Source organism: Pectinophora gossypiella, chromosome Z (assembly GCF_024362695.1).
Source record: "Pectinophora gossypiella chromosome Z, ilPecGoss1.1, whole genome shotgun sequence".
In the NCBI taxonomy this organism is placed as follows: Eukaryota; Metazoa; Arthropoda; class Insecta; order Lepidoptera; family Gelechiidae; genus Pectinophora; species Pectinophora gossypiella.
Genome location: NC_065433.1, coordinates 4166299 through 4189373, shown reverse-complemented (window position 1 = coordinate 4189373; position 23075 = coordinate 4166299). Strand labels below are relative to the sequence as shown.

The 23075-nt window shown below is 39.9% G+C and overlaps 1 protein-coding gene across 1 annotated transcript; it reads right to left on the bottom strand.

The window, feature by feature from the left end:
- Positions 1-665: 665 nt before the first annotated feature.
- LOC126380218 (titin-like) lies at positions 666-21878 on the bottom strand. Its single transcript, XM_050029476.1, has 11 exons — positions 21755-21878; positions 21125-21391; positions 19832-21094; positions 17742-19597; positions 14340-17555; positions 11202-14066; positions 10004-11012; positions 7880-9820; positions 6464-6898; positions 5869-5998; positions 666-723 (listed from the first exon to the last, which is right to left on the bottom strand). Exons 1-11 carry the CDS (start codon positions 21876-21878, stop codon positions 666-668), a joined length of 13164 nt encoding a protein of 4387 aa, XP_049885433.1.
- Positions 21879-23075: the final 1197 nt, after the last annotated feature.

Below are 23075 nucleotides of genomic sequence, written 5' to 3'. Positions count from 1 at the left end.
TTTTATAAGTTCTTTTTCATTCATTGGTGGTAATAAAACAAATATAATAATGTACATCTTTATTGTAAACTGCTTATTTACAAACTTGTGGATATCAAAACTTTAAACATCGATTCATTAATAAAAAAAAATACAAAATATTACATTTGCGGACAGAGACAGGGTAAGTTACTTTACAGCACTTATACGGGCACTAAGTATTTATTAATTAATTTAAAACTTTCAAACGGACAACTTGTACACAATTGTAAAGACTTGGGGATATTTTTACGATAGCAATTCTGTTTAACGATACGTACTTGGCCGGAACGAAGCAATAGGTTACTAACCAAAAGCGTTTTGACCGAGACATCCTATGTAAGTAAGAACAGTAAGACTCAACATGTAAATTTAATAAAGTAACGTGTAAATAATAGTAGTAAAAATGGTTTTCATTATTAAATGCACATTAGACTAAGATAAACATGTGTGACAGTATTAAAGGACTTTGCGACAGACGATACACGGTGAAGTTTCTCATTGCTAGTATTACGTAAGTACCTAGAACTTACATTGTTTTTCATGATAAGGGCTTATTTTTAGAACTGGCAACACAGTCAGCAACCATAATGTGGGTTATAATGAGATTTTCCTACGTACAGTGTCACCGCAGTACTTCTTGGAGTTTAGTGGTTGATCTGAAGCATACTGTGCGTTTCGTAAGCTGTACTTTTGCTGATCCTTCTGAAATTAAAAACGATTTAAGTATTATCTTAAGTGCAGTTTTCACTAATACAGTTGGCTTGGATACGGTTCGCCCCCTGTCGCGTTGGTCTAAACAAAGCTCTGCTATTAATACTCCCAGGTATTAAGTTCATCTTGCGATGGATCTACCTCTGACTACCCCAATTGTGTTTGACTCACTCATGCTACGTACTTAATCGATATTTTTTTTATGGCAAGGTTTTTGATTTACTTCGCTTTTCGATATCTTTAATGTTATCCTACGAAACAATATAAAACTTTATGGGATTTAAATTTCAATTCCGAGACTTGTTACTAATTTCTGCGATATCAAGATTATTATTAACTAGCTTTTGCCCGCGACTTCGTCCGCGTGGCGTGTTATATAAGAGAGAGATCTTTGTGTGTGTGGGAGTGCATACTTATGCAGTTTAGATTTTTTCATAAGTACATTTTTTTTTCCCAATAACTCCCATTTTTCAAAATACAGCCAAAAATAAACTTTATATTTACTAAGGTATGCATGCGTGCTAGATTGAATCAATTGATTGAATTGTTTTTTTTTTAATTGATTGTTCATTGAGTTTTAATTTTAATACACACTTCCTCTCTTCCCTTCAACGTTGCTGTGCCCTATAGGGTCCATGTTTTAGTTCCTATGCCTATGTAACACCCTATTGTACTACATGGAATGCACTAAATAATTTAATTGAATTGAATTGAAAATATCTATCTTACGCGGTTTCGATTTTTTCATACAAATGTTTTTTTCCCACTAACTCCCGTTTCCGTGGGAATTTTGCAATATCCTGTTGCAACTAAGCTTTAAGTTAACTAAGGTACCTGCATGCCAAATTTCAAGCGTCTAACTTAAGCGGTTTAGATTTTTCATACAAAAAGATTTTCCCGCTAATTTCCGTTCCCGTGGGAATTCCGGGAATTCCTTTCTTAGTGCACCTCTACGGTACCTAAGCTATGTCCCTTCCAAATTTCAAATGCCTACGTTTATCCGTTCAGGCTATGCGTTGATATATGTCAGTCACTGAGTCAGTCAGTTTCTCCTTTTATTTAGATTTGATTTTTTCATACAAATGTTTTTTCCCGCTAACTACCGTTCCCGTGGGAATTTTGTAATATCCTGTTGCAACTAAGCTTTAAGTTTACTAAAGTACCTGCATGCCAAATTTCAAACGTCTAACTTGAGTGGTTTAGATTTTTCATACAAAAGGATTTTCCCGTTAATTCGCGTTCCCGTGGGAATTTGGGAATTCCTTTCTTAGTGCACCTCCACGGTACCTAAGGTACCTGCATGACAAATTTCAAAGGTCTAACTTGAGTGGTTTAGATTTTTCATACAAAAGGATTTTCCCGCTAATTCCCGTTCTCGTGGGAATTTCGGGAATTCCTTTCTTAGTGCACCACTACGGTACTTAAGGTATCTGCATGCCAAATTTCAAACGTCTAACTTGAGTGGTTTAGATTTTTCATACAAAAGGATTTTCCCGCTAATTCCCGTTCCCGTGAGAATTTTGGGAATTCCTTTCTTAGTGCACCTCTACGGTACTTAAGGTACTTGCATGCCAAATTTCAATTGTCTAACTTGAGTGGTTTAGATTTTTCATACAAAAGGATTTTCCCGCTAATTCCCGTTCCCGTGAGAATTTTGGGAATTCCTTTCTTAGTGCACCTCTACGGTACTTAAGGTACTTGCATGCCAAATTTCAATTGTTTAACTTGAGTGGTTTAGATTTTTCATACAAAAGGATTTTCCCGCTAACTACCGTTCCCGTGGGAATTTTGTAATATCCTGTTGCAACTAAGCTTTAAGTTTACTAAAGTACCTGCATGCCAAATTTCAAACGTCTAACTTGAGTGGTTTAGATTTTTCATACAAAAGGATTTTCCCGTTAATTCGCGTTCCCGTGGGAATTTGGGAATTCCTTTCTTAGTGCACCTCCACGGTACCTAAGGTACCTGCATGACAAATTTCAAAGGTCTAACTTGAGTGGTTTAGAATTTTCATACAAAAGGATTTTCCCGCTAATTCCCGTTCTCGTGGGAATTTCGGGAATTCCTTTCTTAGTGCACCTCTACGGTACTTAAGGTATCTGCATGCCAAATTTCAAACGTCTAACTTGAGTGGTTTAGATTTTTCATACAAAAGGATTTTCCCGCTAATTCCCGTTCCCGTGAGAATTTTGGGAATTCCTTTCTTAGTGCACCTCTACGGTACTTAAGGTACCTGCATGCCAAATTTCAATTGTCTAACTTGAGTGGTTTAGATTTTTCATACAAAAGGATTTTCCCGCTAATTCCCGTTCCCGTGGGAATTTCGGGAATTCCTTTCTTAGTACACCTCTACGGTATCTAAGGTACCTGCATGCCAAATTTCAATTGTCTAACTTGAGTGGTTTAGATTTTTCATACAAAAGGATTTTCCCGCTAATTCCCGTTCCCGTAGGATTTTCGGGAATTCCTTTCTTAGTATACCTCTACGGTATCTAAGGTACCTGCATGCCAAATTTCAAACGTCTAACTTGAGTGGTTTAGATTTTTCATACAAAAGAATTTCCCTTCACTACTCTGCTCCTATTGATTGTAGCGTGATGAAAAGTATACTATAACCTGTCCAGGAGTGTGAAGAATAATTGTACCAAGTTTCATTAAAATCCGTCCAGTAGTTTTTGTTTCTATAAGGAACATACAGACAGACAGACAGACAGACAGACAGACAGACAGACAGACAGACAGACAGACAGACAAAAATTTTACTGATTGCATTTTTGGCATCAGTATCGACCACTTATCACCCCCTGATAGTTATTTTGAAAAAATATTTAATGTACAGAATTGACCTCTCTACAGATTTATTATAAGTATAGATAATCTTAGGAATCGGCTAAAAATGGCTTCGAGGAACCCTAGACATAAATATTAAGTAAGTTAAGTAGATGTTAATTTCAACTTGATACCTCCACACTTTCCCGAGAAAAAGAGGCTTGACAGATAAATAGACGGACGGACAATAAAGGGATCCTACTCATAGGGGTTCCGAAGTTCGGAAATGGCATACAAAACAGATTTTATTATTGACTAGCGGCCGCCCGCGACTTCGATCGCGTGGATTTCGGTTGCCACGGTAAGAATTTTCGATTTTTTCTAATTGTTAAAGCCTGTATGTTATTCTGATGCATTTATAAGCTACATTACTGTAAAGTTTCATTAAAATCTATTCAAGAGTTTTTGAGTGAAAGAGTAACAAACATTGCATACTTTCACATTTATAATATTAGTAAGATTTATATATTATTTAACCATATATTGCTATCTTCAATTTAATTATATGTAAACATACAACTATTGGCCAGGTAAGACTTAAACTCCGAGAAAACGGGTAACGGTTTAGAAGATGTGATTAGATTTCAATTTGACTATTCATTGGAATTGACGAAAATTAATCCTGAAAAAAGTCCGAGATTCAGGGATCCTTGGTCAAAGATAAATTATGAAATTCTGCTTACTTACTTACTAAATAAGACTTATCTAAAGATGTCAAAAACGTTTTCTTTTTTCTAATTAACTCAGTTATGAATTTTAATAAAGAAAAAGTACTTAATTTGATCCGTTTTTCTATGACGTCCCAGGTTGTTTTTCCATAGTAATTTAGTGTTTGACATTTAGTAAAAAGTAACTGATTTGACTAGGAAACTGCCCTATTCTATTATTATAATACTTATATGGGATTGAGACATTAATGAATCAGTAATTTTAAGTCGTTACGTTAAGCGTTAACGAAAGTGAAATGTTACTAAAAGTAGGTATACCTTTGGTTTGAGGTATGTCGTTGCCTTCTTGCTGTGTGTCTTGTAACAAATCGTGTAACATGCTTCGGCACGCATCTGTAGTTAGGATGGGCTTTGTGTCCTTTCTAATCACTTGTGTTTTCTTCTGTGACAGCGCGATACCTGAAGTGGAGTGGTCTACGCGAATCAATTGTTTACGTTTATCATCAGCAGGGTCTCTAATAAGATCTTTCTCGAATATTTTCTCTCGGTCTTCAAGCGTTAAAGTACTGGCATCGGCTTTGGTGATATTTTTCTTGTGCTTCCTACTTTTATTTTGCGCTCTGTAATGATCATCTTCAAAACTATTTCTGACGCTCTCGTTTGTAATCCAGTTATTTACATTGTTACAATTTTCTTTAGTATCTGTTAGATCTTCATTACTTCGAGATAAAGTCGAAAGTGGCGCTTGAGACGTTAGGTACATACGTTGATTAGATGTAGCTGAAATTGATAGAATAGTAGATAATTATTTTGTATGTATTATTTTCTTCTTCGCAGGTTCGAATCCAGTTATCCAGCACAGGCCTAAACTAAAGATTGTCGATATCGAATTCATGTTTGTATCATAAATGATTATCACGTGCTCATCGGTGAAGGATAAAACCGCGAGGAAACCCAAATTCCCGAGAAATGCAATTTTCGAAGGTATGTGACTGTATTGGGTTGGTTTTCCTTTCGCGAAGAAAAAACTGGATATGTCAAAATCTTCAGGTAAGTGGACTGTGAAAAACGGGATAATGCTAGGGAGATGATGTATTATTTTCTTAGTCTTTCCCTGGATGTCCCATTGCTGGGGCAAGATATATGCTATCATGTGTCGCGGTCATGTGAGAGCTCTACCCAATGTCACATTACGTGTCGTCTGTACCCTGTTTATTGCGGAGAAGAAAAAATAAATTACCTACCTTTAGGGAGTGTACGTAGTAGAATATAAGATACATTCTCCGCGACGTTGTGATCTGGCGGTAACAGGACGGTTGTCGATGTTAAGTCACTGTCGTTGTCGGTGAATGTTAAAGTTATAACTTCCTGACTATCCTCATCATCATACAGATAATTATCAATATAACTTGTAGTATTGCTGAAACACAATGAAGAACAACAACGAATTTTAATAGTAACTTTGCTTTGATTGATGAATAACATTTTTTTAATCTAATTAATAAAAATTTGCTTGATAATTATAATACTTACATTGGAAGGAGAAGGATTGTGTGTTAAGTTAAACTTTAATACGATCCCTAGGAAGCAATCAATATATATTGTCATCGACATTCATTTAAATCTGGATTTTACTCACCTTAATTTGGTTTCAGCTGTGCAGTAGTTGACTTCACTCTTTAGGCATTCCGAGTCTATATCTATAACCTCGTGGAGACCGGCTTCTACTCTCTGTTTCGAATCTTTGGATGTCGAAGAGAAGTCACTGTCTGTAAACGATATTATGCTTATCGTACTAAGTTCATCAACATGAGAGCCTGAAGTAAAACTTAACGATGATTCTGTTTGCAGTATTATTAAAGAACCAGAAGTGGTAGACTTTGTTGAATCATCTGTAGTACAGGTTTCGAGTTTGACGTCGCTTGGAAGACTTATACATGACTGAGAGTAGCGTTTCTCTGAATCATACGTCAGATAACTTTGTGGATTATATACTTTATGATTGCGTAAGTGTTCTTCTGTTATTCTTGCATTATCTTCCGATTTGCTAGAGTAATTTTCAAAGCTGGCATTTTTGAAATAGGAGTTACAATCTATGTCCGTTTTTGAATTATAAATCATACTTAAGATAATATCCTTGACATTGCTTAAGCTTTCACCGCTCAAGGTAGCAGAATATACGGAAAAATAGCTTCCATTTGAGTATACGTCGCTTTCACTCATGTTGGATTTACTTATTACTGATGCCTGAACATATGAAGGAACACCTAAAGCTTTCCCGACTGTAACTTTGATTCCTTCATTATCAAGAAAAACACCGCCTTTAACACCAGGTATACACTCTTCTGGGCAATCACACCATGAAGAAATATCTGGGGAGGTAACTCTTATTTTTACGTAGCTGTGTTTAAATCTTATTTTTTTCTTATCACAACCGCAACCTCGGTCGCATTTGGTTGTTCGTATTACATCTTCAAATTCTTCAGCTTCAATTCCTTCAGGTTTTGGTTTGGCTACACCTACTCCTACTCCTACTGCTTTAGATTTTACTTTAGAAGGCGTTATGCCTCTAGATTTCATTTTTTTTTTCTCTGATGGTGTTGGCTCTGGCGGCAATCCAGCAGCTACTCGAGCTTTTTTTATTAATTCTTTTTCAGATGGAGTTTTGCCTTCTACTGGTAAACCCTTTTCAATTAATCCTTTAATAATCCTTTCCTTCTCTTCAGGTGTTTTTCCAGTAAGTGGAGTAAGCAGACCTTCCGCTTTAGCTTTCTTAAGGGCTTCTTCAGCCGAAGGAGTTACTGCTACTGCTCTAGCTTTAATGCTCTCTATAAGGGCTTTTTCTGATGGCGTACGGCCTTCTGGTAATGGGATACCCATTTCTGCTTGTGCTTTAAGTATTTTCTCCTTTTCGGCCTTACTTTTCCCTTCAAGTGGAACAATAAGACCAGCTGCCAACGCTTTATTGTACTTTTCTTTTTCCGATGGAGTTTTTGGTTCGGGTGGAAGACCAAGATCCAATCGGATTTTATTTTGAAGTTTTCTTTCAGAGTCAGTTTTCGGTTCTGGAAAAGGTATTTGATTCATAGCTAATCCTTTTAGTATCTTTTCCTTTTCTTCTGGGGTTTTCCCTTCCAATGGAGTCAAAAGTCCAGCGGCTTTAGCTTTACGCAACTTCTCAGAAGGTACTTTAACTGCTGATGGGATACGAGCAGTAGTAGCTTTAACTTTTTCAATTAATGCTTTTTCTGAGGGCGTTCGACCTTCAGGCAATGGAGCGCCCGCTTCAACCATTCTTTTTAGTGCTTGTTCTTTCTGGGAAGGGGTCTTCCCTTCTAAAGGCGTTACAACACCTTTACCATAGGCTTTAGCCAGCTTCTCTTTTTCCGCTGCCGTTGTTGGTTCTGGTGGTAGACCCATATCTTTCCTCACCTTCTCAATTAGTTTCTTCTCGGACGCAGTTTTCGCCTCTGGCAAGGGTATACCCGCTGCAGCTAGGCCTTTTAATATCTTTTCCTTTTCTGCTGGTGTTTTACCTTCTAACGGTGTCAACAAACCTTCAGCTTTTGCTTTCGCTAACTTTTCAGACGGTATTTTGGCAGTGGTTGCTTTAACCTTTGCAATTAAAGCTTTTTCAGAGGGAGTTCGACCTTCTGGTAAAGGAACACCTGCTTCAGCCATTTTTTTCAAAGCTCTTTCTTTTTGAGATGGAGTTTTGCCTTCTAAAGGCGTAACTAATCCTGCAGCGTAAGATTTTGCCATTCTAGCTTTTTCGGATGGTGTTTTTGGTTCAGGTGGTAACCCCATTTCCTTTCTTACTTTCTCGATGAGTTTTTTCTCTGACGCAGTTTTGCCTTCTGGCAAAGGAATGCCAGCTTTAGCTAGGCCCTTCAAAATCTTTTCCTTCTCAGCTGGTGTTTTTCCTTCCAGTGGTGTAAGCAGACCTTCCGCTTTCGCTTTCCTTATTTTTTCAGATGGTACTTTAGGAGCTGAAGGTATCCGGGCAGTCGTGGCTTTGACCTTTTCAATCAAAGCTTTTTCTGAGGGTGTTCGACCTTCGGGTAATGGAGCGCCCGCTTCCACCATTCTCTTTAGAGCTTTTTCTTTCTGGGACGGGGTTTTCCCTTCCAAAGGCGTTACAACGCCTTTACCATAAGCTTTAGCCAGCTTTTCTTTTTCCGCTGCCATTGTTGGTTCTGGTGGTAGACCCATGTCTTTCCTTACTTTCTCAATTAGTTTCTTCTCGGACGCAGTTTTTGCCTCTGGCAAGGGTATACCGGCTGCAGCTAGGCCTTTTAATATCTTTTCCTTTTCTGCTGGTGTTTTACCTTCTAATGGTGTCAACAAACCTTCAGCTTTTGCTTTAGCTAACTTTTCAGACGGTATTTTGGCAGTGGTTGCTTTAACCTTTGCAATTAAAGCTTTTTCAGAGGGAGTTCGACCTTCTGGTAAAGGAACACCTGCTTCAGCCATTTTTTTCAATGCTCTTTCTTTTTGAGATGGAGTTTTGCCTTCTAAAGGCGTAACTAATCCTGCAGCGTAAGATTTTGCCATTTTAGCTTTTTCAGATGGTGTTTTTGGTTCTGGTGGTAATCCCATTTCCTTTCTTACTTTCTCGATGAGTTTTTTCTCTGACGCAGTTTTGCCTTCTGGCAAAGGAACGCCAGCTTTAGCTAGACCCTTCAAAATCTTTTCCTTCTCAGATGGTGTTTTTCCTTCCAGTGGTGTAAGCAGACCTTCCGCTTTCGCTTTCCGTAATTTTTCAGATGGTACAGCAGCTGCAGTGGCTTTGACTTTATCTATCAAAGCTTTTTCTGAAGGAGTTCGCCCTTCAGGTAAAGGAATACCCGCTTCTGCCATTTTACGAAGTATTTTTTCCTTTTCAGCTGGAGTTTTCCCTTCTAGTGGTACTATTATGCCATCTGCAACAGCTTTGTCCATTTTTGCTCGTTCCGCTGACGTTTTTGGTTCGGGGGGCAGCCCCATATCTTTTCTAACTTTTTCAATTAGTTTTTTCTCAGAGGCTGTTTTGCCTGCAGGTAGAGGTATGCCAGCTTTAGCTAAACCTTTAAGTATTTTTTCTTTTTGTTCTGGAGTTTTTCCTTCTAACGGAGTTATTAATCCTTCAGCTTTCGCTTTACGAAGTTTTTCTGAAGGAACTTTTACTGCTGATGGGACTCGAGCAGTCGTAGCTTTAACTTTAGCTATCAAAGCTCTTTCCGAAGCAGTTCGTCCTTCTGGTAAGGGAACGCCTGCTTCAGCCATTTTACGGAGGGCTTTTTCTTTTTGGGATGGAGTTTTCCCCTCCAAGGGTGTTATGACGCCTGCTGCATATGACTTTGCCATTTTTGCTCTTTCTGCTGAAGTTTTTGGCTCGGGTGGAAGTCCCATGTCCTTTCGCACTTTTTCAATAAGTTTCTTTTCAGACGGCGTTTTCCCCTCCGGTAATGGTATACCAGCTTGAGCTAATCCTTTAAGTATCTTTTCTTTCTCTGCTGGTGTTTTCCCTTCTAATGGTGTAAGTAGTCCCGCAGCTTTCGCTTCGCGTAGTTTTTCTGATGGTACTCGAGCTGTTGTAGCTTTAACCTTTTCTATTAGAGCTTTTTCCGATGGAGTCCGCCCTTCTGGTAAAGGTACTCCTGCTTGAGCCATTTTTCGGAGAGCTCTTTCTTTCTGTGAAGGTGTTTTGCCTTCTAATGGCGTAACTAATCCTGCAGCGTAGGATTTCGCCATTTTGGCCTTTTCAGAGGGTGTTTTTGCTTCAGGTGGTAGACCCATATCTTTTCTTACTTTTTCAATTAACTTCTTTTCTGATGGTGTCTTGCCTTCTGGCAACGGAATTCCTGCTTTAGCTAAGCCTTTTAATATCTTTTCCTGTTCTGCTGGTGCTTTTCCTTCTAATGGTGTAAGTAATCCAGCCGCTTTGGCCTCACGAAGTTTTTCGGATGGTACGGCCGCGATTTCAGGTTTGGCCGCTTTAATTTTATCAATTAAAGCTTTTTCTGACGGAGTTCGCCCTTCGGGTAGAGGGATACCCGCCTCTGCCATTTTTTTAAGTATTTTTTCCTTTTCGGCAGGAGATTTTCCTTCGAGTGGTAACACTATGCCGTCTGCAATAGCTTTATCAATTTTGCGTCGTTCCGCTGATGTCTTTGGTTCGGGTGGTAAGCCCATGTCTTTTCTAACTTTTTCTATTAATTTTATTTCGGAAGGTGTTTTACCTTCAGGCAGTGGTATACCAGCTTTAGCTAACCCTTTAAGTATTTTTTCTTTTTGTGCCGGAGTTTTTCCTTCTAACGGGGTTATTAATCCTTCAGCTTTTGCTTTACGAAGTTTTTCTGAGGGAACTTTTACAGCAGATGGTACTCGAGCTGTAGTGGCTTTTACTTTTGCTATTAATGCTTTCTCTGATGCAGTTCGTCCTTCTGGTAACGGTACGCCAGCTTCAGCCATTTTTTTAAGAGCTCTTTCTTTCTGAGATGGAGTTTTGCCTTCAAGAGGCGTAATTAACCCCTTTGCATAGGATTTTGCTATTCTCGCTTTTTCAGAAGGTGTTTTTGGTTCGGGTGGTAGTCCCATCTCTTTTTTAATTTTGGCTATCAATTTTTTATCAGAAGCAGTTTTTCCTTCAGGTAGAGGTAAACCTTTTTTAGCCAAACCTCTTAAAATTTTCTCCTTTTCCTCGGGCGATTTTCCTTCTAACGGTGTAAGTAATCCCTCTTCTTTTGCTTTTCGCAATTTTTCCGATGGCACTCGTGGAGGCTTTTCGATTGCTACTTCTTTCTCAATCGGTGAAACCCGTTCGGATTCTGGGGTAAGAAGGTCACAAATGCATTCATCTACTGGACCTTTTCCTTCTTTTACCACTTTTGCCGTTTCTTCATCTAATTTTCTTCTTTTTTCAGGAGAGAGAGCAGGTCGTCCTTCTACAGGACGTTCTACTTTTCTTTTAACTTCTTCAGGCGTCTCAGCCTTGATTTTTGCTATTAAAGCCTTTTCAGAAGGAGTTCGTCCTTCGGGAAGAGGTATTCCCAATTCAGCTTGCTTTCTTAAAATATTTTCTTTTTGTGATGCTGTTTTTCCTTCAAGAGGAGTAATTGCACCAGCAGCTAAGGCTTTGTTGTATTTTTCTTTATCTGCTGCTGTTTTTGGTTCTGGCGGAAGGCCGACATCTTGTCTTACTTTATCAATCAGTTTTTTCTCTGACTCGGTTTTTCCTTCTGGCAGTGGAATACCGTGCATTGCTAAACCTTTTAATATTTTTTCTTTCTGTTCTGGTGTTTTTCCTTCCAACGGTGTAAGTAAGCCAGCAGCCTTTGCTTTACGTAATTTTTCCGAAGGTACTTTTGCTGAAGGCGGTATCACACCCGGTTTAGCTTTAATTTTATCTATTAAAGCTTTTTCAGATGGCGTTCGCCCTTCGGGCAAAGGTATACCTGCTTCAGCCATGTTGCGAAGAATTTTTTCCTTTTCAGCGGGAGTTTTGCCTTCCAATGGCAGAACAATGCCATCTGCAATAGCTTTGTCCATTTTGGCTCGCTCTGCTGAAGTAGTTGGTTCTGGTGGTAGTCCCATATCTTTCCTAACTTTTTCAATAAGTTTTTTCTCAGACGGAGTTTTTCCTGCAGGTAGAGGTATACCAGCTTTGGCTAACCCTTTCAATATTTTTTCTTTCTCAGCTGGTGTTTTACCTTCTAGTGGCGTAAGTAAACCTTCAGCTTTCGCTTTACGTAATTTTTCAGATGGAACTTTCACTGCTGATGGGATTCGCGCAGTTGTGGCTTTAACCTTAGCTATGAGTGCTTTTTCGGAAGGAGTTCGTCCCTCTGGTAAAGGTATTCCGGCTTCGGCCATCTTTTTCAATGCTTTTTCTTTTTGCGATGGTGTTTTGCCCTCTAAAGGCGTAACTAATCCTGCAGCGTAGGATTTAGCCATTTTGGCTTTTTCGGATGGTGTTTTTGGTTCAGGTGGTAATCCCATTTCTTTTCTCACTTTCTCGATAAGTTTCTTTTCTGATGGTGTTTTACCTTCCGGCAAAGGAATTCCTTCTTTAGCTAAGCCTCTGAGTATTTTTTCTTTTTGTTCTGGAGTTTTTCCTTCTAGTGGCGTCAGCAATCCTTCAGCTTTTGCTTTCGCTAACTTCTCAGATGGTACTTTGGCAGTTGTTGCTTTAACCTTTGCTATTAAAGCTTTTTCCGAAGCAGTTCGGCCTTCTGGTAAGGGAATACCTGCTTCAGCCATTTTTTTCAATGCTCTTTCTTTCTGTGACGGAGTTTTTCCTTCCAAAGGTGTTATTACACCTGCTGCATACGACTTGGCCATTTTGATCCTTTCTGCCGATGTTTTCGGTTCGGGTGGCAGTCCCATTTCCTTTCTGACTTTTTCAATTAGCTTCTTTTCTGATGGTGTTTTTCCTTCTGGTAAAGGTACACCAGCTTTTACCATACCTTTCAAAATCTTTTCTTTTTGTTCAGGTGTTTTACCTTCCAACGGTGTAAGAACTCCTGCAGCTTTTGCTTTACGTAATTTTTCAGATGGGATTGACGGCGCTTTAGCTGTTGTAGCTTTAACTTTGGCTATCAAAGCTTTTTCTGAAGCAGTTCTACCTTCTGGTAAAGGAACGCCAGCTTCTGCCATTTTTCGTAGAGCCCTTTCTTTTTGCGATGGAGTTTTACCTTCGAGAGGGGTGATAATGCCTGCTGCATACGATTTTGCCATCTTTGCTCTTTCTGCTGACGTTTTTGCTTCAGGCGGTAGTCCCATTTCCTTTCTAATTTTGTCAATAAGTTTCTTTTCTGACGGCGTTTTCCCTTCTGGCAAAGGTATTCCAGCTTTAGCTAAACCTCTAAGTATTTTTTCTTTTTGTTCTGGTGTTTTTCCCTCTAAAGGCGTCATTAGGCCTTCAGCTTTTGCTTTGCGTAATTTTTCTGATGGTATACGAGCAGTAGTCTTCTTGACTTTTTCTATTAAAGCTTTTTCTGAAGGAGTCCGTCCTTCTGGCAAAGGAATACCTGCCTCGGCCATCTTACGGAGTGCTCTTTCCTTTTGTGAGGGAGTTTTTCCCTCTAAAGGTGTAATTACACCTGCTGCATACGACTTCGCCATTTTAACCCTTTCTGCCGATGTTTTCGGTTCAGGTGGCAGTCCCATTTCCTTTCTGACTTTTTCAATTAGCTTCTTTTCTGATGGTGTTTTTCCTTCTGGTAAAGGTACGCCAGCTTTTACCATACCTTTCAAAATCTTTTCCTTCTGTTCTGGTGTTTTCCCCTCCAATGGCGTAAGAACTCCTGCAGCTTTCGCTTTACGTAATTTTTCAGACGGAGTCTTGGCTGCTGACGGCAATTTCGCAGTCGTGGCTTTTACTTTTGCGATCAAAGCTTTTTCAGATGGTGTTCGTCCTTCTGGTAAGGGAACCCCTGCTTCTGCCATTTTTCTCAGTGCTTTTTCTTTTTGGGATGGAGTTTTGCCTTCTAGTGGTGTAATTATTCCTTTCGCGTATGATTTAGCTAATCTTGCTTTTTCTGAGGGAGTTTTCGGTTCTGACGGTAGTCCCATATCCTTCCGTACTTTCTCAATTAATTTCTTCTGCGATGGTGTTTTTCCTTCTGGTAGGGGAATTCCTTCCTTGGCTAAGCCCCTAAGTATCTTTTCCTGTTGTTCCGGAGTTTTTCCTTCTAACGGTGTTAGTAAACCTTCGGCTTTCGCTTTACGTAATTTTTCTGACGGTACTTTAGGCGCTGACGGAACTCTGGCGGTTGTGGCTTTAACTTTTTCTATCAATGCTTTTTCTGAAGCAGTCCGTCCTTCTGGTAACGGTACACCGGCTTCAGCCATTTTCTTAAGAGCTCTTTCTTTTTGGGATGGAGTTTTACCTTCAAGAGGTGTAATTAACCCCTTTGCATAAGATTTTGCTATTCTTGCTTTTTCTGAAGGCGTTTTTGGTTCGGGCGGTAGACCCATTTCTTTCTTTATTTTGGCTATCAATTTTTTATCAGAAGCAGTTTTTCCTTCGGGTAGAGGCAAACCTTTTTTAGCTAAACCTCTTAAAATTTTCTCCTTTTCTTCAGGCGATTTTCCTTCTAACGGTGTAAGTAATCCCTCTTCTTTTGCTTTTCGCAGTTTTTCGGATGGCATTCCAGGAGGCTTTTCAAATTCCACTTCTTTCTTTTCTGGCGGCATCTCACCTTTGATTTTTGCTATTAAAGCCTTTTCAGAAGGAGTTCGTCCTTCGGGAAGAGGTATTCCCAATTCAGCTTGCTTTCTTAAAATATTTTCTTTTTGTGATGCTGTTTTTCCTTCAAGAGGAGTAATTGCACCAGCAGCTAAGGCTTTGTTGTATTTTTCTTTATCTGCTGCTGTTTTTGGTTCTGGCGGAAGGCCGACATCTTGTCTTACTTTATCAATCAGTTTTTTCTCTGACTCGGTTTTTCCTTCTGGCAGTGGAATACCGTGCATTGCTAAACCTTTTAATATTTTTTCTTTCTGTTCTGGTGTTTTTCCTTCCAACGGTGTAAGTAAGCCAGCAGCCTTTGCTTTACGTAATTTTTCCGAAGGTACTTTTGCTGAAGGCGGTATCACACCCGGTTTAGCTTTAATTTTATCTATTAAAGCTTTTTCAGATGGCGTTCGCCCTTCGGGCAAAGGTATACCTGCTTCAGCCATGTTGCGAAGAATTTTTTCCTTTTCAGCGGGAGTTTTGCCTTCCAATGGCAGAACAATGCCATCTGCAATAGCTTTGTCCATTTTGGCTCGCTCTGCTGAAGTAGTTGGTTCTGGTGGTAGTCCCATATCTTTCCTAACTTTTTCAATAAGTTTTTTCTCAGACGGAGTTTTTCCTGCAGGTAGAGGTATACCAGCTTTGGCTAACCCTTTCAATATTTTTTCTTTCTCAGCTGGTGTTTTACCTTCTAGTGGCGTAAGTAAACCTTCAGCTTTCGCTTTACGTAATTTTTCAGATGGAACTTTCACTGCTGATGGGATTCGCGCAGTTGTGGCTTTAACCTTAGCTATGAGTGCTTTTTCGGAAGGAGTTCGTCCCTCTGGTAAAGGTATTCCGGCTTCGGCCATCTTTTTCAATGCTTTTTCTTTTTGCGATGGTGTTTTGCCCTCTAAAGGCGTAACTAATCCTGCAGCGTAGGATTTAGCCATTTTGGCTTTTTCGGATGGTGTTTTTGGTTCAGGTGGTAATCCCATTTCTTTTCTCACTTTCTCGATAAGTTTCTTTTCTGATGGTGTTTTACCTTCCGGCAATGGAATGCCAGCTTTAGCCAACCCCTTCAAAATTTTTTCTTTTTCAGCTGGTGTTTTTCCTTCTAATGGTGTAAGTAGGCCTTCTTCTTTTGCTTTTCGTAACTTTTCAGATGGAACTTTAGGCGCAGAAGGTATTCGAGCAGTCGTGGCTTTGACCTTTTCAATTAAAGCTTTTTCAGAAGGCGTGCGACCTTCAGGTAATGGAGCGCCCGCTTCCACCATTTTTCTTAGTGCTTGTTCTTTCTGCGATGGGGTCTTTCCTTCTAAAGGCGTTACAACGCCTTTACCATAAGCTTTAGCCATTTTTTCTTTTTCCGCTGCTGTTGTTGGTTCAGGTGGCAGTCCCATATCCTTTCTTACTTTCTCAATTAGTTTCTTCTCGGACGCTGTTTTTGCCTCTGGTAGGGGTATGCCTGCTGCAGCTAAGCCTTTTAGTATCTTTTCCTTCTCAGCCGGTGTCTTACCTTCTAATGGTGTTAACAAACCTTCTTCTTTTGCTTTCCGTAATTTCTCAGACGGTATTTTGGCAGTAGTTGCTTTAACCTTTGCTATTAAAGCTTTTTCGGAGGGAGTTCGCCCTTCTGGTAAAGGAACACCTGCTTCAACCATTTTTTTTAATGCTCTTTCTTTTTGAGATGGGGTTTTACCTTCTAAAGGTGTAACTAAGCCTTTGGCATATGATTTTGCCATTCTTGCTTTTTCAGATGGTGTTTTTGGCTCGGGTGGTAAGCCCATTTCTTGTCTTACTTTTTCAATTAGTTTCTTTTCTGATGGAGTTTTTCCTTCCGGCAAGGGGATGCCAGCTTTAGCTAAGCCCTTTAGAATCTTTTCCTTCTCGGCTGGTGTTTTTCCTTCTAGCGGCGTAAGCAGGCCTTCTTCTTTTGCCTTTTGTAACTTTTCAGACGGTATTTTTGCAGTTGTTGCTTTAACCTTAGCAATGAGTGCTTTTTCGGAAGGAGTTCGTCCTTCTGGTAAAGGAACACCTGCTTCAACCATCTTTTTCAATGCTTTTTCTTTTTGCGACGGTGTTTTGCCTTCTAAAGGTGTAACTAAACCTTTTGCATATGATTTCGCCATTCTTGCTTTTTCGGATGGCGTTTTTGGTTCAGGTGGTAATCCCATTTCCTTTCGCACTTTTTCTATAAGTTTCTTCTCAGACGGGGTTTTACCTTCCGGCAAAGGAATGCCAGCTTTAGCCAAACCCTTCAAAATCTTTTCTTTTTCAGCTGGTGTTTTTCCTTCTAATGGTGTAAGTAGGCCTTCTTCTTTTGCTTTTCGTAACTTTTCAGATGGAACTTTAGGTGCTGAAGGTTTTCGAGCAGTCGTGGCTTTGACCTTTTCAATCAAAGCTTTTTCAGAAGGCGTGCGACCTTCAGGCAGTGGAGCGCCCGCTTCCACCATTTTCCTTAGTGCTTGTTCTTTCTGGGATGGGGTCTTTCCTTCTAAAGGCGTTACAACGCCTTTACCATAAGCTTTAGCCATTTTTTCTTTTTCCGCTGCTGTTGTTGGTTCAGGTGGCAGTCCCATATCCTTTCTTACTTTCTCAATTAGTTTCTTCTCGGACGCTGTTTTTGCCTCTGGTAGGGGTATGCCTGCTGCAGCTAAGCCTTTTAGTATCTTTTCCTTCTCAGCCGGTGTCTTACCTTCTAATGGTGTTAACAAACCTTCTTCTTTTGCTTTCCGTAATTTCTCAGACGGTATTTTGGCAGTAGTTGCTTTAACCTTTGCTATTAAAGCTTTTTCGGAGGGAGTTCGTCCTTCTGGTAAAGGAACACCTGCTTCAACCATCTTTTTTAATGCTCTTTCTTTTTGAGACGGTGTTTTACCTTCTAAAGGTGTAACTAAGCCTTTGGCATATGACTTTGCCATTCTTGCTTTTTCGGATGGTGTTTTTGGTTCGGGTGGTAATCCCATTTCCTTTCTTACTTTTTCAATAAGTTTCTTCTCAGACGGGGTTTTACCTTCCGGCAAAGGAATGCCAGCTTTAGCCAAACCCTTCAAAATCTTTTCTTTCTCGGCTGGTGTTTTCCCTTCTAGTGGTGTTAGTAGCCCTTCAGCTTTTGCTTTTCGCATTTTCTCAGATGGTACTGCAACTGCAGTGGCTTTGACTTTATCTATCAAAGCTTTTTCTGAAGGAGTTCGCCCCTCAGGTAAAGGAATACCCGCCTCAGCCATTTTACGCAGTATTTTTTCTTTTTCATTTGGACTTTTTCCTTCTAATGGCTCTACTATGCCTTCTGCAATAGCTTTATCCATTTTTGCTCTTTCTGCTGACGTTTTTGGTTCGGGTGGCAATCCCATATCTTTTCTAACTTTTTCAATTAGTTTTTTCTCAGACGGTGTTTTTCCCGCAGGTAGGGGTATACCAGCTTTCACTAAACCTTTTAATATTTTCTCTCTCTCAGCTGGTGTTTTTCCTTCTAATGGCGTCAACAGTCCTGCTTCTTTTGCTTTCCGTAACTTCTCAGATGGTATCCGAGCAGTCGTAGCTTTTACCTTTTCTATTAAAGCCTTTTCTGATGGTGTTCTTCCTTCTGGTAATGGAGCACCAGCTTCTGCCATTTTTCTTAGTGCTTTTTCTTTCTGAGATGGTGTTTTTCCTTCCAATGGAGTTACAGCACCGGCAGCTATAGCTTTTTCCATTTTTGCTCGTTCCGCTGCTGTCTTCGGTTCAGGTGGCAATCCCATTTCCTTTCTAACTTTTTCAATTAGTTTCTTTTCGGATGCTGTTTTGCCTTCTGGTAAGGGAATGCCAGCTTTAGCCAAACCCTTTAAAATCTTTTCCTTCTCAGCTGGTGTTTTCCCTTCTAATGGTGTCAGTAGACCCTCGGCTTTTGCTTTACGTAATTTCTCAGATGGAACTTTTGCTGCTGATGGAACTCGTGCTGTTGTGGCTTTAACCTTAGCTATGAGTGCTTTTTCGGAGGGAGTTCGCCCTTCTGGTAATGGAACTCCCGCTTCGGCCATCTTTTTCAATGCTCTTTCTTTCTGCGACGGTGTTTTGCCCTCTAATGGCGTAACTAATCCTGCAGCGTAGGATTTAGCCATTCTAGCTTTTTCGGATGGCGTTTTTGGTTCAGGCGGTAATCCCATTTCCTTTCTTACTTTTTCGATGAGTTTCTTTTCTGACGCGGTTTTGCCTTCCGGCAAAGGTATGCCAGCTTTAGCCAAACCCTTTAAAATCTTTTCCTTCTCAGCTGGCGTTTTCCCTTCTAATGGTGTCAGTAATCCTTCAGCTTTCGCTTTCGCTAACTTTTCAGACGGTACTTTGGCAGTTGTTGCTTTGACCTTTGCTATTAAGGCTTTTTCTGAAGGAGTTCGTCCTTCTGGCAGGGGAACTCCGGCTTCGGCCATCTTCTTTAATGCTTTTTCTTTTTGCGATGGTGTTTTGCCCTCTAAAGGCGTTACTACTCCTGCAGCGTAGGATTTTGCCATTCTAGCTTTTTCGGATGGTGTTTTTGGTTCAGGTGGTAATCCCATTTCCTTTCTCACTTTATCAATAATTTTTTTTTCTGAAGCAGTTTTGCCTTCCGGCAAGGGTATACCGGCTTTAACTAGGCCTTTTAATATTTTCTCTCTCTCAGCTGGTGTTTTTCCTTCTAATGGCGTCAACAGTCCTGCTTCTTTTGCTTTCCGTAACTTCTCAGATGGTATCCGAGCAGTCGTAGCTTTTACCTTTTCTATTAAAGCCTTTTCTGATGGTGTTCTTCCTTCTGGTAATGGAGCACCAGCTTCTGCCATTTTTCTTAGTGCTTTTTCTTTCTGAGATGGTGTTTTTCCTTCCAATGGAGTTACAGCACCGGCAGCTATAGCTTTTTCCATTTTTGCTCGTTCCGCTGCTGTCTTCGGTTCAGGTGGCAATCCCATTTCCTTTCTAACTTTTTCAATTAGTTTCTTTTCGGATGCTGTTTTGCCTTCTGGTAAGGGAATGCCAGCTTTAGCCAAACCCTTTAAAATCTTTTCCTTCTCAGCTGGTGTTTTCCCTTCTAATGGTGTCAGTAGACCCTCGGCTTTTGCTTTACGTAATTTCTCAGATGGAACTTTTGCTGCTGATGGAACTCGTGCTGTTGTGGCTTTAACCTTAGCTATGAGTGCTTTTTCGGAGGGAGTTCGCCCTTCTGGTAATGGAACTCCCGCTTCGGCCATCTTTTTCAATGCTCTTTCTTTCTGCGACGGTGTTTTGCCCTCTAATGGCGTAACTAATCCTGCAGCGTAGGATTTAGCCATTCTAGCTTTTTCGGATGGCGTTTTTGGTTCAGGCGGTAATCCCATTTCCTTTCTTACTTTTTCGATGAGTTTCTTTTCTGACGCGGTTTTGCCTTCCGGCAAAGGTATGCCAGCTTTAGCCAAACCCTTTAAAATCTTTTCCTTCTCAGCTGGCGTTTTCCCTTCTAATGGTGTCAGTAATCCTTCAGCTTTCGCTTTCGCTAACTTTTCAGACGGTACTTTGGCAGTTGTTGCTTTGACCTTTGCTATTAAGGCTTTTTCTGAAGGAGTTCGTCCTTCTGGCCGGGGAACTCCGGCTTCGGCCATCTTCTTTAATGCTTTTTCTTTTTGCGATGGTGTTTTGCCCTCTAAAGGCGTTACTACTCCTGCAGCGTAGGATTTTGCCATTCTAGCTTTTTCGGATGGTGTTTTTGCTTCGGGTGGTAATCCCATTTCTTTTCTTACTTTTTCAATTAGTTTCTTTTCGGATGATGTTTTGCCTTCTGGCAACGGAATGCCAGCTTTAGCTAGGCCTTTTAAAATCTTTTCCTTTTCGGCGGGTGTTTTTCCTTCTAAGGGCGTTAGTAGGCCTTCAGCTTTCGCTTTGCGTAACTTTTCAGACGGTACTTTGACAGCTGTTCCTTTGATCTTATCTATTAAAGCCTTTTCTGAAGGTGTTCGACCTTCTGGTAAAGGAACTCCTGCTTCAGCCATCTTTCGCAATACTTTCTCTTTTTGTTCAGGGGTTTTACCCTCTAAAGGTGTTATTATACCTGCGGCATATGCTTTGTCTAGTTTTGCTTTTTCAGCTGCCGTTTTTGGTTCCGGTGGTAGACCCATATCTTTTCTTACCTTTTGAATGAGTTTCTTTTCAGATGCAGTTTTTCCTTCGGGTAATGGCATACCAGCTTTAGCTAAACCTCGCACTATTTTTTCTTTTTGTTCTGCGGTTTTTCCTTCTAACGGAGTCAGTAAGCCTTCATCTTTAGCTTTTCGTACTTTTTCAGATGGTACTTTTGCTGCTGATGGTTTTTTAGCTGTTGTGGCTTTTACTTTTGCTATTAAAGCTTTTTCTGAAGGCGTGCGACCCTCGGGTAATTGAACGCCTGCTTCTGCCATTTTTTTTAATGCCTTCTCTTTTTGTGACGGTGTTTTACCTTCTAAAGGTGTAATTATACCGGCGGCGTGAGATTTCGCCATTCTAATTTTTTCTGAAGCCGTTTTCGGCTCAGGTGGAAGTCCCATTTCCTTTCTTACTTTTTCAATAAGTTTTTTTTCGGAAGGTGTTTTTCCTTCTGGTAAAGGCTGGCCGTGTTTAGCTAATCCTCGTAATATTTTTTCTTTCTCCTCAGGTGTTTTACCTTCCAAAGGTGTTATAAATCCTGCAGCCTTAGCTTTATCAAATTTTTCTTTTTGAATTTTTTCTCCTACTCCTACACCAACGTCTTTTGTAGGTCTTGGACCTGCTTCAACTCCTACAGACTTGCGCAATTCTCCTGCCAACCGTTCTCCTCGGGGTCCTAACCCGCATAATATGCACTCACAGTTCGTGCAGTTCTTTTTTTTATAACAGTCGTAAAGACTTTTCATTACCTCGAACATGGCATCGGAATTACAGCTGCAACAACAGGATTCTTCTTTCGCGTTCAGTTGGCATCGGTATATTTTTGTTCGTATTAGTGGATTCATGAACGGGTTGTTACATTCTGGCTTATCACAAGTAATGCAACAGTTATGAACGTTTATGTCCCTGTTAAAGCGTTGACGTGATGTAGATCGCATGTTTGAGTTACGAATACGTCTTTTTTTATTTAACTTAGGCTCCTTGTTCAATTTTGTCATGCTGTAATGCTTTGTGAGTTTCGTATCTGCCTCTGAATTGGTCGACTGTATTACGACTATTATTTCTTTATTCATATTTTGGTATATTTTATATTTTCTACGCTTCTTATTCACATTTTGTTGCTCTTTGCCTTCAGATGTGCAAACGGATTTTTCGTCAACTGACGGTTCTTCATATTGTTCAACAGTATTACTTAAAATATTATATTTTTTTGTGTAGTTCTTACCTTTACGTTTGTGAGTATTACGGTGGATATCCCCTGTCGCCTTGTCAGTGTTCAGCCTTGATCGATGATTGGCAATCTTCGGTTTCCTTTCAAACAGGCACTGAACTTCCCCGTCGTCTGCCATTTCTATCGTGTCGTTATCGCACGAATTATATAGATTACATTTAACTAATAAAAATTAGCATTATTTTATAGGCCCATCGATTGTGATGGGCCAGCGGTTCAGTAACTTAATCTGTGAACAAAAATGGTTTGGACTGAAAGCTTCAAGACATTTTATACATAATAATATTGTCTCACAAAAATAGTTAAATTGTATCATTTGTTAATTTCCCGATATCAATTAGGTACCGGTAAAGAACCTTACAGTTTTCATGTCAACTCATGATTCATTTGAGGTGCCTTGTTATGCCCCTTTAGTCCTTCGGGTACAGGATATAGAAACCAAATACTTTAAATGTGGTAAACTTTATATTTATCTAGACTAGAACATTTGATCATTAAGATCACAATTCAACTCACGCCCCGGATGAATTACTTCATATTAACTTTGTTAAGTAATCCTGGATGTACCTTTCGTGCATATCTTTTGTGATTTTTCGTGCAATTTTTTTAGAGAATATTACTTATAAATTATATTTTTTACATAAGTAATTTCATATTTTTCCATTTTTTTGGCGTTTATGTTTGACATTTGAAGTGTTTGTTTGATATTTTTCCTCTTTGAATTTGTGACGTGACGTGACAGTCTCTTCTTTAGAAAAAGTAACAAATACTTCTTGGTTCAAAGACGATAAACCGGCCGGTTCGCGCCATGTCCGCGCCGCAGGGCCACGTTGCTTCGACGGCTCACGGACGTCTCAAGAGGGTGACGGCATAGAGCAACACGGACCTCCGCGGAGGTGACGGTGACGGACCTTGACGAACCAAGGAGACGGGCCAAGGTGACGGACATTTAAAAAAATATCTGTGATCGTTTCCACATCCGAGGACGACGGAGTCCTGGAAAAGAAGAATTTTCGTTATTTAAAAAGAAACGTGGCTATAATGGTCTCTGTAGCTGGTATAGGTGTAAGAATCTGATGGCAAATGGGGAAATAAAATTTCTATTATTAGGTAATTGGATGAAAACTTCTTGATAAGTACTTTTTATTTTTTACCTATTGACGGACGATATGGACATTATATAAAGTACTTATACAATGGTTTTGTGCTACTGTTTATCCTTACTAATGTTAGAGGGAAGTATTCAGACGTCGAGCCGGACAGGACTGTACACGACAGGACTAAAAGTAGAAAGTACTTATGCAATAGTATGAAA